The following is an 18,060-nucleotide window of genomic DNA, read 5'->3' on the forward strand; positions in this document are numbered from 1 at the left end:
ACAATTGAATACAATATTTCTACATTACTTCCCTAATATCTTGTGCACCCTCAATACAAATGTTCCAAACCAATTCTTTCCTTTAAAAAAGTAAGATATGCAACAAATGGAAATGCATTTCAGATTTCCCCATGTTTTGCACATATCAACTTAAAGATGATGGGCACATGCTAAGAAATTTAAATTATGGAATTACTACAACTACACTTAATTAAATTTTAGGAAGGTTTAAGAACTTGTTTGAGCAAGAGCCAAGATCCATCAGTTACCATGAGCCTTGTGGCATTAGCATGCTATGCGGTCTTCCATGCCCATTATAAAAGAGCAGGGATAAGCAGAATAATAAAATGCTAAGAATACAAAGTTACAGTCAGAAGTTGGAAATACCTTTGGTGGTAGAGGAGACTAAAGTGGCAGGGAGGGATTTTGGAAATTTAGATAGCAGGGTGAGCTCAAAGATAGCATAGAGGAAAGAGAATTGTCTCAGAGACTGCAAAGGGAGGGGAATCAGTGATAACAGTACAAGTCAAAAATTGTAAGGGAGCGGAAATCAGAGTTGGCAGGCAAGAGGCCATTCAGGGGGCCAGAAAAGGTCTACTGCATGATTAAATTGGTGGCTGGAGGAAATACACTGAAGTGGCTATCTACCCCACAACTTTCCTTTGTTCAAACAGAAAGACAACAACTTAGCAATAGGTTAGAAATGTCAATATCTTCCCCAAGACGTTATTCATTAAAATGATCAAGAGAGCATTGAATTTAAGAGAAATCCCTTTAACCAGACAAATTACTATTCCGGCGGAATAGTTATGATTAATACTCCAGCTTTAAAACTAAAACAACTTATTCCTTCATTGTAGAAGTAACATTTAACACAAACACGTTTTTGACTGAAAAATATCTGGTCCATTAACGGTTCCACAGAATAATGAGTTAACCAACAATAATTTGTTCATTAGACAACTCACATAATACAAGCAAAATTAATTTTATCACTTCAGTCTGACATTTCATCACGAGTCTATTTCCACTTTAAGACTAGAGCTGCGAATTGGCATTGTTTGAGCAGAGGATGAATCTTCCTCCCAGCACTTACCAGTCAGTCTTTGAAAGTATAAAAGCATTCAATGATAGAATTATTTGAACAGGTTGGCAGAAAACAAATGAAGTTAGATCTTTATTCCATACAATACAAGCCTACAAAGAGCCTGAAAACAAATCAATTTCCTAACATTGTAAGCTTTGCAAAGATAAATCACATAGCCAGACCCGAACATTAAAAGAAAACATGAATGTGATATGTTCCATATATTAAAATCTCAACTTAGCAGTCAAAAAGAAATAATGCAAGTTGCCACAAAAAATACATACATGAAATTTGGTCTTGATTTTAAATAAATTACATAAAAAAACAGTTTAATTATGGCTTCTTACACTAGTGCAATATTTGTTGCACATTTCTCATAATAATGGATAGGGACATTAAGGTTAAACATTCTTATTTCATATCATATCGGACTCCCAGCCCTTAAGTGTAGGGACCTTTCATTTTAAAATGGAGAATGCATATGGAGTTGTAAAAGGTACGAGTGTCATAACTGTTTGCAGTAAACATGGTGGTTTGACATGAGGAGCAAAACAAAGGAGCACTTCATAACGAAAATAATAAAATTCCTCCTCTACTGATGAGTGCTTGATAAATACATTAAAATTGTCTCCATCACTTACAGACTCCTGCATTTTTATTAAAACCATAAATAACCCAAAACAACTTAAGGCGTAATGCACTGACATACTCAGACTTTTAAAATATGTTTTTATCCCCCCCCCACCTCAATGGAAAGGAATAGACTATGCCTTTTTCTAGTTTAAAGCAGAATGAGCGATTTAGTTTTTGCTTAGTTTTAGCACCTACAATGCAAGGAAATGGGACAATGACTGATAAAATTATGAGCACAGACAATTTAATTTATTATGATGAAATTTCATGAAGCTCCTTTTATCATTCCTTTAAATCGGTTTTACGCTATTGGATTCCTTTCCTACAGAATTACAATAAGATGTAATTTAATAACTGTGCAGTATCATTAGTTCTACAAAGTACTATGCTGCGCATACTGCCAATGTGGGCATATTTTGGTAGAGGTAAATTATGTAACAGTAAATCCTCTCCTTACAATATTCTTCGTCATGACCGCAAATGTTTTCAGGTGACGAAAATAAATACATAGCAGATAGGTTTCTGTTACTCAAACATCAGGATTTCTAAAGAAATGTACAGAAATAACTGGTTGTAAAACGGATCAATGAAAATTGAGGAGCCACTCAAGAATTCTACCCTGTGCCTAATTGATGTCCAAAAGGGAACATGAAATCATAGATTGTTATTTTCTATCATGTAATAGTGACAGGATTAGTATTCTGTACAGACATCTATACCATTCAAAACTTACAGACGGCAGTTACAGATGAGTGGATACAGTTCCCTGGCATTTGCAATGGGAAAAGCATTAGCTGTTACTTAGAAATGGAGAGCACCCAAAGGGCATTCACTAATACTGAAAGTGTGTTATTCCTCATGCGAATGCCTTTAAATCAAATACTCCTTCTTGGTACATGGGTAAAGACAAAAAAAAAAATACAGAAATAGTAGGCCAGTTTACCTCAATCCACATCAAACAGGATGGTGACTGAATCATAAAGTTTCAATATCAATTACAGGTTACAGAAAATTCCCTAAATCTTAGCCCCTGGGTTTTGATGCATATTAAGTACACTACCAGAAGGTATGGCTTTCTTTATGTTGCCTAATCTTGGCAGTGCCAACATATAGAGGACAAAAAATATAATTTTAATGCAAATAATCAATCATAAGAGCAACGAGTGATCTTTATAATGCTGTGCACAGATGTTGGGATTTTTGTGCTGCTAATTTGCAATATCACAGGGACAAATATAAAGCATTCAGATACTAGAGATTCATTTTGCATAGACAAACAACTGTCATCTGCGACAATGAACTTTGAGCAGTGCTTGAAGCCAACAAAAGTACTGGCTCTTCTGTCTAAAAAAAACCACAGAGGCAAAGTTAGAAAGACAATGAAATGGAAAAGAAAGTACAGTTTTGTTTTGAAAGATGACTGAAAACAAAAAGTTAAGGAATTGAAGAGAACAAGATTGGTATTACATGCAACGTAATAGGTTTTGGTGATTAAGATTTGCTTGTAAACATTTTTGTACCATCGGAAAAGAAATCTGACGCACAAGGTTATCTCAAATCATTAAATACTCCAAGTAGCTGGGCACAGTAATATAAATGCAATCACAGATTTAACAGTTTTTGTTGAAAGAAAGGCCATCCTGTTTAAGGGTATTGCTCTTGAGCAGATCTTAGTAGCAGAAACATAGGCTTAAAATCTACTGTTATAGATTTTTAGTGAATATACTTCTAACATTCTCATAGGACTTCCTCAAACATCTACATTTTATGAGGTATTAATGAATTTATGCCCCGTCTAAGACAGATGTCATACGACACATTAAGCTTTCACCTATTACAGTCACACTATCACTTTTAGCCTCACATTTTATCAACTGAGATTGCCAAAATTAAAGCACATAAAAGACATTTAAGATTTCAGTAGTTATTAAAAGCAACTGCATAGCTAGTAAATTTTAAATAACAGACGTCTGCATCTGAATATTATTTTTGTAAAATGTATTATTTTCTTCATGAGTTCATCTATGACATTTAGAACAAAAGTCTGGTCAGGGTTCAGCACAGTTATGTTATGCTAAGTTAACAATTGCCTAAAATTAAAGGGAACACGATAAGAAGAGGCCACAGTTGCACAAACTTTGGTCAATGGCCATTCATTATATTGTTTTCATGTGACCTGAAGAAGTTGTCATCCTTCATGCACTGGTGTTCTGGCAGATCTAGCTTTTCCTTTGCTTCAGAAATATCATTGTGAATTGCTGTAATTAGAGAATCTGAAACAAGGTGGAAATAAAAAACAACCATGAATGAACAAAAACAGCAAGTGAGACTTAAAACCAGAAGTATGTAAAATAAAGAGCCATCTTGGGGATAAAATTGCGTAGAGAAATATTACCTTTTTGTATTTTGAACAACCTGACAGATATGCTCAACTGAAGACTGCATTTCATTTAATGCTCATTTCTATTTATCTTCAAGGTATAGTTGTTTTTTCTGTATTAAAATAATGAAGGAAGAGTGCCAAGACATTATCTTCCATAAAAGGGGTTTCTGGTAGTTTGGGGGAAAGAAATAGCTATATCTCTAGCTGAGTAATTTTTTTTTGTTTTGTTGTAATCATCCATGTGTCAAGAGATTAGTATCGCAGTATCATTTTACATTTCACAAGCTAAAGAAATAAAAAGTGTCAAAGTTATAAGTAAAAGATAAATTAAAATAAAAAGATTAGCACCATAAACTAGTAAAAATATGAAAAAGTAAAACCTTCTGAAAATTAGATAGTACTGTAGTGACAACTCTTCATCAGCACTAAGAAATATAGCTCCCATTGGATAGGATATAACAGCATTGACCACAGGACACAACAGCATCTTTTCTAACTGTTTAGATCATGTCCAAAGTTAAAAAAAAAAACACACAACACCAGGTTATAGTCCAACAGGTTTACTAGGAAACACTTTCTTCCGGAATGCTGCTCCTTCATCAGGTATCTGTGGAGCAGGACCATAAGACACAGAATTTATATGTTGTGCGAATTTTTTACTTTGTCCACCCTAGTCCAACACTGACTCCTCAACATCATAGACATTGCCCATGAGAGTTTGAGGATTGAGAAGGTTTGTCAGTCTTCTACTGTATCAACCTAATGGAGCAGGCAGCAAAGGAGATAACCTGGTGATATGGGAGCTCTTGCTGATGACAGAACAATGCAGGCATTGAAGGGTGTATAGAACTCCATTTTGACTGATAATATGTTGCACACTGAGTAAAGCTGGCATTCTCAGCAATGCATCGGTTTCTATTCATCTAGGCTAACGTTCATAGCCTCTTCTCATACTTCCACAGATGCATGGATACCCAACCCAAGGCAGCCTCTCTTCCCTCACCCTGTGGGCTGAGAGCAGCAAGTATAATCCTGTCAGGTCCTGGGGAGCGTGGCTGAACAAAGATCTTGGCGTGTAGGTTCATACTTCCTTGGAAGCGGAGTCACATGTAGACAGGAGAGTGAAGGTGGCATTTGGTATGCTTGCCTTTACTGGTCAGTGTATTCTGTATAGAAGTTGGGAGGTCATGCTGCTGCTGTACAGGACATTGGTTAGGCCACATTCGGAGGACTGTGTGCAACTCTGGTCTCCCTGTTAGAGAAAGGATGCTGTGAAACTTGAAAGGGTTCAGGAAAGATTTAAGGATGTTGCCAGGGCTGGGGGCTTGAGCTTTAAGGAGAGGCTGAACCGGCTGGGGCTACTTTCCCTGGAGCTTTGGAGGCTGAGGGGTGACCTTAGAGGTTCATAAAATTGTGAGGGGCATGAATAGGGTAAATAGACAAGGTCCTTTCCCTGGAGCAGTGGGGGAGGGGGTGAAAAGAGTCCAAAACTGGAGGGCATAGCTTTAAGACAAGAGGGGGAAAAAAAAAGTTAAAAAGGGACCTAAGGGGCAATATTTTCCATGCAAACAGTGGTACATGCACAGAATGAGAAAGTGGTAGAGGCTGGTGCAATTACAACATTTAAAAGGCATGTGGATCTGAATATGAAAAGGAAGCATTTAAGGGATATGCTGGCAAATGGGACTAAATTTATCTAGGATATCGTCAGCATGGACAAGTTGGACCGAATGGTCTGTTTCATGCCATACATCTGAGGAGAAATTGAGGACTGCAGATGATGGAGATCGGAGCTAAAAATGTGTTGCTGGAAAAGCACAGCAGGTCAGGCAGCACCCAAGGAGCAGGAGAATCGACGTTTCGGGCATGAGCCCTTCTTCAGGAATCTTGAAGAAGGGTTCATGCCTGAAGTGTCGATTCTACTGCTCCTTGGATGCTGCCTGACCTGCTGCGCTTTTCCAGCAACACATTTTCAGCATACGTCTCTATGACTCAGATAAGTCAGCAGAGTCTCACTTTACTTGTCCACTGCCCACCAGCAGATACACATATGTAGATTTTTTTTGTATTCAGGATAGATAGGGTGATGATCACAGGTGGAGGGGGCATTGTCTGCAGAGAGAAGGGAGGATTGGCAAGATCAACTCAGGTGACCACAGGTTCAGGACCTTTGGAGACTCTGGACGAGAGGCTAAGTCTTGAGCAGCAGCAGGTGTGCTCCTGCATCGAAGTGTTCCTGAGGCAGGATGAATCCTCAATGGAGGTGTCCATCTAATTCATATGCAGTGATTGCTCAGGGCTATGAGTGGATGACTTCCTTCCTAGAATGGTCAACCTCTTACATGGAATGCATGATGGAGGTTCACAGTGACATTCACAGGATGCACAGATCTTTGGAGAATACACATGAAAATCAACTAGTGTCCTCAAATCAGGAATCCTGAACATCTAGCAAGAGTAGAGGACATCACTGAGGTGGCTCAATATAATCATCTGAAAATAATCTTTTAACCCCCTCTAAAAAGGCAGAAATTCTAAGGTACATTTAAAATAAGCAATACGGAGGCTCTTCACCTGATTTTTCAATGGGAATTGATAAACTGATAGCAGTTGAAGTATTAACTGGCACATTTGCAAATACTTTTGTTACATAATGAGTGGTGGGTGCAATATTAAGAAACACGAGTTAGATGACAAAGCAAAAAAAGATAATTTAGAACAAGGAACATTTTTTCAGATCAATGGAATTGGATAAAATCAGAGCAGAAGTAGGTCTTGGAAATGAGAATGAGGAAGAATTTTTCTTTCAGAGCGTAGCAAATTGCAGAGTCTGATTCAGTGAAGACATGAAAGGTTGATACAAACATTCTTTGAGTCATACAACATGGAAAAGGACCCTTTGGTTTAACTTGTCCATGCCGACCTGAATTCCCAAACTAAACTATGCTCATTTGCCTGCATTTGGTCTATACCCTCCTAAATTATTCCTATTCACGTACCTGTCCAAATGTCTTTTAAATGCTGTAGCTTAATCTACCACTTCCTCTGGCAGTTCATTCCACAAATGAACCACTCTCTGGGTGGAAAAGGTTTTCCCTCCGGTCCTTTCAAATCTTTTTCCTCACTTTAAAATATGCTGTCCCCTACCCTAATCCACAGAAAAGACCGTTGCTATTCACCTAATCTGAGCCCCTCATGATTTTATACACCTCTAAAAAGGTCAAATCTCAACCTCCTATGCTCCAGGAAGGTGGTCACAACTTATCCAGCCTCTTCTTATACAGTCAGTTCTGCTAGAACACTATGGTTGTGTTCTTGTGCCATCCTGCGTTTTAGAAAAATCGTGTTTTAGAAACAGCACTTAAAGTGTTAGCACTATAACTGTGTTACAGCCAACACACATTTTAAAAGTTTGCACTGTAGAAATAGCATCCTCAATTTGTCAATCACGTACAGTGAATTTGAATTGACGAAACACCCATTAGAACAGAATGACTTGTAATTCAAACCCTCCAGTCCCAATAACATATTGTAAATCTTTTCTGCACCTTTTCCAATTCAATAGTATCCTTCCTATTGTAGGGCAACCAAAACTGTACACAGTACTCCAAAAGTGGCCTCACCCATGTCCTGTACAACCACAATATGACATCCCAAATTGTATACCCATTGCTCTGAGCAATAAAGGCAAGCATGCTAAATACCTTCTTCACCATCCTGTGACACCACTCTCAAGGAACTATGCACCTGAACTCCTAGATCTCTGTTTGACAACAGCCCCAGGGCCCTATTATTAAATATGTAAGGCATGCCCTTGTTTGTTATCTGACCAAAATGCAGCACCTCACACTTATCTAAATTAAATTCCATCTGTCACTCTTCAGCCCAATGGCCCAGTTGACCAAAATTTCATTGTACTCTTACATAATTGTCTTCACTGTTCACTATACCACCAACTTTGGTGTCATCCACAAATGTACTAACCATGCTTGCTATGGTCTCATCTTAATAGCTTATATTGACAACAAACAATAGTGGACCACCGCTGGTCACAGGCCTCCAGTCTGAAAAACAACCTTCCATTACCACTCTATCTCCTATTCTCAAGTCAACTTTTCTATCCAATTGGCACGCTTTCCCTGGATCTCATGTGATCTAACTTTACTAACCAGTTTACCTTGTTAAAGGCCTTGCTAAAGTCCACATAAACCCACATCTAATGCTCTGCCCTCAATCTTCTTTGTCATTGTCCACAAAAAAGTTAAATCAAGTTTGAGATAATTCCCATATACAAAGCCAAGCTGACTATCCCTAATCAGTCTCTCCAAATGCATGTAAATTCCATATCTTGGAATCCTCTCCAACAACTCATCGATCACTGACATCTAACTCACCAGTCTATATTCCCAGGCTTCTACTTGCAGCCTTTCTTAAGGCACAAGATTAGCCACCCTTCAGTCCTCTGGCACCTCACCTATGGCTGTAGATGATAAAAATATTTCTGCTGGGAGCCCCACAATTTTTTCCTAGTTTCCCACAATACCCTGGGATATACTTGATCAGATCCTGGAGATTTATCTACCTTTATATTTTAAGATCACCGAATCTCCTCTTCTGTAATGTGGACTATTTTCAAGACATCACTATTTTGCTCTGTATTCCCTAGCGTCTTAATGTCTTTCTCCACACTAGATACCGATGCAAGTTTTTATTTACTCTCTCTCCAATCTCCTGTTGTTCACACATAGATGACCTTGTTGATCTTTAAGGGGACCTATTCTCACTACAGTCTCTGTTGTCATATTATATCCTTAATCTCATATCCCTGTTTTTCCCTTCTAATTTCCCCTTTAAGTATGCCCCTACACTCTTTATACTTTTCAAGGGATTCACTCATTCCCAGCTTTCTATACCCGACATATGTCTTTTTCTTGATCAGTCTCAATATCACTAGTCATCCATTGTTCCCTGTTAGCAGCCTTGTCCTTCACGCTGACAAGAACCTACTGCATCTGAACTCTCATTATCTCACTTTTGAAAGCCTCTTAGTTGCCAGTCATCCCTTCACCTTTGAACAGTCTATCCAAATCAGTTTTCTAAATTTCCTGTCTAATACCATCAAAATTGGCAGTGCTCCAATTTCGAACTTTAACTTTTAGACAGGGTCTATAGAATTATGATCACTGGTTCCAAAGTGCTCCTCCATTAACACTTCAGTCACTTGCCCGGCCTTATTTCCCAACAGAAAATGCAAAACTTGATCTTCTCTAGTAGGTACATTTACATATTGAAGAAAGTTTTCTTGAATGCATCTAACAAATTCCTTCCCATCCTAGCACTTTACACTTTAGCAGTCCCAGTCTATGATTGGATAGTTAAAGTCCCCTATTACAACACTATTATTCTTACACATATTGGAAATCTCCCTATTATATTTGCTCCTCAGTTTCCTCAGGGGACCTATAGTTGAAGTAATTTCAAACAGTAACAGAAAAGTATGGGAGGCACAATGTTTTTGATAACAAGGAGGAAAGTGCAATTGAGGCAAAGATCACATTAGCAATCTTATGAAGTAGCAGAGCAGACTTGAACGCGTTATGGCCTACGAATGTCACTATTTTTAATGTTCTTATGTACGCAAGGTGACAGGTGTGATACTTCCTCGCTGATATCATTGCTTCTGTGTGCAATAACTTGGTATCAAACCTAAATTGGAAAAAGGAAAACTGAAATCCCATGCCACACAGACCACTCAGTCTTTGTGGTGTGGGGAGTATTCTTTAAGCTACGTTTTCACTGCTGATTACAAAACATGGAGCCCAATCTTCACTTGCCATTAAAAGTAAGCAACAGTGTTCAATTTTGCATTGTGGAAAGTAAAATGTCTATTTTACAAAGAGATGAAAGATCTGGTGAAGTTCCAAGTTAAAATCTTACCTAATGATTCAAATGACTTCTCTGCTCGGATATATCCAACAATAACTATGCTGAGTATTTCCCCATAAAAATCTTCTTTGTAAGTATGAATAATGTGCGTTTCCTGAAAGAGTGAGAAAGACAGCCATGTCTAAAACATTATTGTAATGGGATTCAAAAGCTATGTCATTCCTTAACCGAATACGGAACATCTTCAGCATTTTTTTCCAAAATTATAAATTTTCTGAGAAAATCAAGCCAGTACCGTTCACCTCATTCTTACCAGTTTTTAAGCTGTTCAGCTGTGATTTAAAGTTATTTCACAACATGGATTTCATTGCTGAAATAACCTCACAGTAGAATCAAAATGGATTTAAAGCTCCAGGATCATGAGATGAAAGGACTGACTCAATTATTAGTGGTGTCAGAGTCTTCAATCTTCATTATTCCTTAATCATTAGTCATTTCTGAATTAGCCACTGTATCCAGGCCTATTCATAACTTGTTAAGATAAGAAGCTGCCTACATATTACACTATTAAAAATCCTCGTTCATCCCTGCTCTTACCCACATTTATTGGATTTCAGTTTCCCAAAGCCTCAAAATTAAAATTCTCATGCTAATGTTTAACTACGAATCTGGTCTTGCTTTTGCTATGCATTAACCGTCTCTCGTACAAACAATACTGCTTCAATTTCTTGCAAATGCTAAATATTGTAGGTGAAGAATGGCTAATACAAAAACAGCATAATCCCTGGAAATACTAAGCATATCAAGCAGCATCTGTGCAAGGAGAAACAAATTTACTGTTTCAGATCAATGATCCTTGGTCAGAACTAGAAGTAGTTAGGTAACAACTTTCTTCCACATAAGAGGCAGGGAAAGAGTGAGCGGGAAGATGAGAGGGAAAATATCTGTGAAGGAGTAAAGGTAGAAGAAGTTGTTAAGTTAAAAGATTATGCAACAAGGAAAAAAAAAGTAAAACTGTTCTAAAGGCAATTTAAGTAGCAACAGCAGTGGGAGGGAAAGAGGGGGGAGGAGAGAAGAGAGAGTGGGGTTGATCGATAGTTTAACTGGCTTCTCCTGAAATACATTCTCTCAGGTCTGAATGTGAACAAAGTAATTAAAACAAATCTATTAAATAAAGCAAGTATCTTGTTTCAGCATTAAAAATAAAATCATATTCAACAAAAACAATACAAAATACTACCTGCTAGCAGCTGACCAATTGAATTCCCCAGTTCTTGGAATCAGGGATCAAGCAGATACATATTTTTTCTACTGCATCCAACATAAGACCATAAGACAAAGGACTGGAAGGCAGTCAGCCCATCGAGTCCACTCTGCCATTCAATCACAGCTGATTGGCATTTCAATGCCACTTACCTGCACTCTCTCCGTATCTCTTAATTTCTGGTGAGATTAAGAATTTGTCAATCTCTGCCTAGAAGACATTTAACATCCCAGCCTCCACTGTGCACTGTAGCAGTGAATTCCACAGGACCACCACTCTCTAGTAGAAGAAATGTCTCCTCATTTCTGTTCTAAATTGACCCCCTCTAACTCTATGGCTGTGCGCACGAGTCCTAGTATCCCTGCCCGACGGAGACAATTTCCCAGTATCCACCCTTTCTAAGCCATGCCTTTCCATTAGATCTCCCCTCAAATCTTCTAAACTCTAACAAATACAATCACAGGATCCTTAGCTGTTCATCGCATGTTAGGCAAATGTGTATGTATGCACCTTCCAACAAATTTAATGAAAGATTTTAAACCAGCACTTTTCTGTTACCAAAAAAAAAAGTTAATTACCATAGATTTTTTTGTATTTTTATAGTATGGGTTCCAACCAATGCTCATAACCATTTTATGCACGTCACCATTACCAACACAGGCCCAGCCATAGTAAATACCAGTAGTAATGTCACTTGGTAGGTTGTCTACGACACTGTCTGGGAAGTTAGCTGTGGAATCAGACAAAGGATAGGTAAGATTAAATATGCTTATTACGCATTTTTGAACATTCAGAATTAGTGGAGCATAAATTAGATTGAAGAAGAAAAAACCTTATCCTTACCAACAGGGTTAAGGTTACACTTAGCAACTAAAATTGTACAAAAAAAAAAATCAGAGGTGGAAACCTCTAGAATAGGATTTTTGTATCACTTTAAGATATCAGGTAAAATGTCAGAATATAATTAAACAAAACGATCACTTGGCTCACTTCTTATTCCATCAGAAAGTGGACTGGAATCCACATCATTTCCACCAGCACTTGAAGGATACAACATTAACTCATTTATCCTATCGAGAACTAAAAAGGTTGAATTACTCAAAAAACCTTTACAAAGGCCATTCTTAAACTGTCAAACAACATTACCTTATTTCCACTTGTGCTGTGTAATAGTTACATTCATTTTTCATTTGAAGTGCAAAATGGCACTTCATGTCAGCAAGTAGGCAATGCTTGCATCGTCAACTTTTCAGAAGTGGGCTCATTCTGTATGGGTACAATCTACATAAACAACATTCTAAAGTATCATTACATATCAAATCTGAACGCAAAGACATCAGATAATTATCGGAATAGGAAGAATCTGCAGGATCGTGGGGAAAGGGCAGGTAAGTAGCACTCGGTGAAATGTTCCTTTTAAGAGCCAACATAAACAAGACGGGCCAGAGCCCTGCTTGTGTTGTAATCATGTTATAATTCTGGACCAGTACTTACCAATAAACAAACAACAATTTAGTAAACCAAATTAGTATTTTACAAAATTCCACAAACATGGCATCAAATTTAATAAATACCATTAAACTCAACATATTTGAGAACAAATCTCAAAGCTCTTGCACTTCTCTAGAATCTTAATAAAAGCATCAGGTAATCTCAGAGACACTCAAAATAAAACAAAAGCCTTGAGAGATCAGGAACTGTGCATCAATTTTTCACACTTGCGTGGAATTAGCCAGCTAAATGAGCTTAACTACTGAGATGGCAGAAGTACTGTTAAGCAAAACATACCGAGTTCAAGAAGGAACACATCAAGACCGGTTAGTAAAGTGGAAACAATTTTGGATTTTAGCTGCTAGCTATGAAGCCGAAACCATGTGGGCACATTAGAAAGCAGAACTGTTACAGCAGTTGGTCCCACACTTTGTTGGAAAATAGTGGAGGTTGGATTTGTGACTGCCTGTAGCTATTTAAAATAATTCCAAAATTTGTTGAAAGCTGCATAAGACTTGGCAAAAACCAAAACAAAAATTAAATGCTGCGAAATCAATACCTTTTGGGATACTTATGAAGAAAATACTAAAATGGTTAGTGCCATTCTTTCAAGTAAACATTCTTATACTGCTGAAAAGAAGTTAATATGATGAAGCGGATAAATGGTGATGGACATATAGCAGAGTTTCTAAAGTGACATCATCCTCTAGTTTTATAATAGGCAAGTCTTAAATATGCACACACACCAATGAGATGTTTTGAAAATATGAACAAAGCCATGGAGAAACCTACATGGATAATTTTTTTTAGCATCTAAGCTCTTTAGCTTTTCTTTGCAATTCATTTTTAATGGAGAATAATTTTTTCTGGATATCTGAAACTAGCATAAATCTTTAAAGTGTCACATCCAAATCTGGGTTATCATTTCTTTAAAATGCAGGAAAAAGAGAATTGGGATACAGAGGGTGTTTTGGGCGAGAATGTCAGATGAAGGTGCCATGTAATAAACTGAGTTGCTCTTAGCTATGCCACTGAGAAGGTAGTTGAGTGTAACTGGCTCCAATAAGTCCCAGATCCTGCATAAAGCTCCAAGCAATTCGGAATCAAATGTCCTGGAAGCTGGTAAATGCAGCCAAATGTTGGGGTTGGATCCCAAGGAGCTGTGGGCCCTTGAAAAAAGCTTATCAGCCATTAAGAGCTTAACAGAGTGTGGAGGTTAAAGAAGCCCATTACACTATTTTCTTGGTGCAGCAGAACAAGATTAGAATTCGGAATTCCAGCTCAGTCAAGGTGAGCTGGAACAATATCCATGAATAAGAATAGTTTCCAGAATAGGTAGCACAGTCCCAAGAAAATATAGGGAACTACCAGGGTGTGAGCAGTTGTTTTAGCAGTCCATTAACGAGTGCCTTTCGAAGCTTTGTTTTCTAAAACAAGGCATGGATCCTCGTAAAGTTTTAGTAAGATTGATGATCCATCATGTAATTAAAGTCTCAGGGGTATAGCAGGGAAATCAGTGAGATCTGTCTTGATTGCTTTTGCTATTTGATATGTTCATTGGGAGGACTGGGACCAGGAAACAGTTCACCTCTCTAACCTCAGTTAAAGCAGAATGACTGCAAAAGAAGAGCATCAAGTGAATATGATGTGGCAGATTGACATTGGTGCAAAATCATGAGCTTTGCAGACCTGGGAGGTGGCTCAAAATGGTGACCCAAAAATGCAGTAATTGGCCCCTTATTCTGACAAAGAACAGGACTTCATTTCTTCGACATCACATGGAAGTGATGTAAATATACATTGCCAACAAGCTATTGAGAGTTGCATTCCCAGCAAAGAAAGTTCAAGATTCTAGTCCAATGAGAGAAATTTGCCAGATTTGGCAAAAAACAACAACAGGATATGCTCTGGAAAAAGACTCAGAAGAGATAATAAATCTAAATGGCAAGCATCTTCACAGATCAAGCAAACTCTGCAAAATGCAGCTTTCCAAATTCTGCAGGACGTAGTTAGCCTGAAACCATCATGAACGCAACAATAGAAGCGCTACAGTAATGAGGTGATTGCTCAAAATGGTATCTCATACAAGGAAACGAGAGCAATTATCTAAGATGATGAGAAAACAAACGTTGATATGCATCCATGTATGCCAGAAGGGAATTAAGTCTCATATGAGGAAGGCAAGAAAAGTTCTCTACTCGTCAAACGTCAGTAGCAACATTCAGGAATATGTCAGCCATTGCAATGCTTGTAATGAATGTCCAAGCTCAGCCAGCTGAAGAGTTGCTCGTGAATCGGTGACCACGAATGAAGCTTGGTGCAGACCGCCTCACTTTTGGAGGAACTGATTCTCTTGTCACCATCAGCTTGGAGGTAGATTAGCTGATGTCAATGATCATCAATGAACTTGTTGAATGCCTGAAAGAACACTGGTCATTATGGCATTCCAAACAGACACTGAAAGACTACAAAACTACTTAAATAATCCATTTGACACATCAACCAAGCAGAGCAAGGATCTGAACCCGTTCATTCAGGCTCAGAGATTCTGGTTGATGCTGTAACACCTGCTGGAAATTCTCTCACACTTTAAACAGAAGCCAGTTTATTGTCTGATATTCTTGATTACTTTTATTTTTGCTGCTTCTTCCGGCCAGCCCTGGAGTTAAAATTGCATGTCACACTGAATCACAAAACCTCTCAGCTGGCTTCACGTGTTTAGAAAGGCAAGGATTAATTAAGGAAAGTCAACGTGGCTCTGAGTGGGAAATCTAATTCACGAACTTGATTGAGGTTTTTTGAAGAAATAACAGAGGATTGATAAGGGCAGAGTGGTGGATGTAATCTATATTGACTTCAGTAAGGCATTTGACAAGGTTCCTCATGGTAGACTGGTTAGCAAGGTTAAATCACATGGGATACAGGGAGAACTAGCCATTTTAATATAGAATTGGCTTGAAGGTAGAAGACAGAGGGTGACAGAGAGTTGTTTTTCGGACTGGAAGCCTGTGACCAGTGGTGTGCCACGAGGACTGGTGCTGTGTCCACTGCTTTTCATCATTTATATAAATAATTTGGATGTGAACAAAGGAGGTATGGTTAGTAAGTTTGCAGATGACACCAAAATTGGAACTGTAGTGGACAACAAGAAGAGTACGAGAAGTGATCTTGAATAGATGGGCCAATGGGATGAGGAGTGGCAGATGGAGTTTAATTTTGATTAAGGTGAGGTGCTGTATTTTGGAAAGGCAACTCAGGGCTGGGCTTACACACTTAATGGTAAGTTCCTGGGGAGTGTTGCTGAACAAAGAACTTGGAGTGCAGGTTCATAGTTCCTTGAAAGTGGAGTCGCAGGTAGACAGGATAGTGAAGGTAGTGCTTGGTATGTTTATTGGTCAGTGCATTGAGTATAGGAGTTAGAAACACATGTTGTGGCTGTACAGGATACTGGCTGGGAAACTTTTGGAATATTGCGTGCAATTCTGATCTTCCTATTGGAAAGATGTTGTGAAATTTGAAAGGGTTCAGAAGAGATTTAAAAAGGATGTTGCCAGGGTTGGAGGATTTGAGCTAAAGGGAGAGGCTGAACAGATGGGGCCGTTTTCCCTGGAGTGTCGGAGGCTGAGGGGTGAACTTCTAGAGGTTTACAAAATTATGAGGGGCATGGATAGGATAAATAGACAAAGTGTTTTCCCTGGGGACGGGGAGTCCAGAACTAAAGGGCATAGGTTTAGGGTGAGAGGGGAAAGATGTAAAAGAGACCCAAGGAGCAACTTTTTCATACAGACGGTGGTACGTGTATGGAGTGAGCTGCCCAGAGGATGTGGTGGAGGCTAGTACAATTCCAACATTTAAAAGGCATCTAGATGGGTATATGAACAGGAAGGGTTTGGAGGGATATGGGCCAGGTGCTGGTAGGTGGGACTAAATTGGGTTGGGATATCTGGTCGGCATGGACAGGTTGAACCGAAGGGTCTGTTTCCTTGCTGTACATCGCTATGACTAAGTCCACTTAGGATTTTCCATTCATTCACAGGGTGAATGTGTTGCTGGCTAAGCCAGTATTTATCTTCTATCCCTAACTGTCCAAGGTGATGCTCTGAGCTTCCTCCTTGAACTGATACAGTCTTTGTGGCTTGGGTACACCCAGTGCTGTTAAGGAGGGATTTAACCCACAGCAAAAGTAATAAACAGAACGATGTAGGGCTTGCAACGGAACATGAAGGTGATGATGTTATCATTTACATGTTGCTTTTGTCATTCTTGGATGTAAAGATCATGACACACTATTGCCATCATGTGGAGATAGAAAGAGGGAATATTCAAAGTCTTAAATGAGTTGACAATTGTAATGGGAATTAAATATAAATTTCACAAAAAGGGGTTACAACAGGAGTCCCCACAGTCTGTACCAATCTTGGAAGCAGACTAGAGAGTTTTAAACAGATTCCCAGAGATAGGATAAGAGAAAGACTTCGGGCAAAAGATTTGCTTATAGTAAGTAAACAGTGTATGCATATAAAGGTTGATGACTTGCTGCATTGGACAGATGTAGGACAGGATCAGGACAAAATATCAGATGGAATTTTGTTCAATCAGTCTAAGACTGAGGTTATTTCAATGAACAAAGTTAACCTGCAAACTCAAGTTGTCCTGTGGTCTATGCAAGGAGAATTTATGTGGCAGAAATGTTACTTGCCACTTATCAGCCCAAGACTGAATGTTGTTCAGGCCTTTTACATATAGTCACAAGCTGCTTCAGTATCAGAGGGATTGTGTTGAATATTGTGCAATCAGTGAACATGTCTATTTCTGACCTTATCAAGAGAAGGTCATTTATGAGACAGCTGAGTATGCTTGGACTGAGTGATAGTGTAATAATACTTTCAATCTCATCATACCAATTGAATGTGAACAGTTATACAAGTACAACTTGAGAAGCTGCCCCTTCACTGTATACAGATTAAGATGTTACGTCGAGAGAAAGTGAGGGCTGCAGATGCTGGAGATCAGAGCTGAAAATGTGTTGCTGGAAAAGCGCAGCAGGTCAGGCAGCATCCAAGGAACAGGAGAATCGACGTTTCGGGCATAAAACCATGGCAACACGACGGTTGGAGGAAGAGTACCTCATCTTCTGCCTGGGAACCCTCCAACCACAAGGGATGAACTCGGATTTTCTCAGTTTCCTCATTTCCCCTCCCCCCACCTTGTCTCAGTCAAATCCCTCGAACTCAGCACCGCCTTCCTAATCTTCCTGACCTCTCCGCCCCCACCCCACTCTGGCCTATCACCCTCACCTTGACCTCCCTCCACCTA

At 38.8% G+C, this 18,060-nt stretch overlaps 1 protein-coding gene across 1 annotated transcript in view; it reads right to left on the reverse strand.

Annotated features, from left to right (window-relative positions):
• Nucleotides 1-1,164: 1,164 nt before the first annotated feature.
• rfk (riboflavin kinase) overlaps nt 1,165-18,060 on the reverse strand; it is an 18,850-nt gene continuing 1,954 nt past the window's right edge. Inside the window, exons 2-4 of the mRNA XM_043712391.1 lie at nt 11,832-11,983; nt 10,041-10,143; nt 1,165-3,993 (exon numbers count right to left, since the gene is read on the reverse strand). Coding sequence (XP_043568326.1) covers nt 3,863-3,993; nt 10,041-10,143; nt 11,832-11,983 — 386 coding nt within the window. The 3' untranslated portion in view covers nt 1,165-3,862. The remainder of the gene's footprint in view (nt 3,994-10,040; nt 10,144-11,831; nt 11,984-18,060) is intronic.

This window comes from Chiloscyllium plagiosum, chromosome 2 (genome assembly GCF_004010195.1).
Source record: "Chiloscyllium plagiosum isolate BGI_BamShark_2017 chromosome 2, ASM401019v2, whole genome shotgun sequence".
Classification (NCBI taxonomy): domain Eukaryota; kingdom Metazoa; phylum Chordata; class Chondrichthyes; order Orectolobiformes; family Hemiscylliidae; genus Chiloscyllium; species Chiloscyllium plagiosum.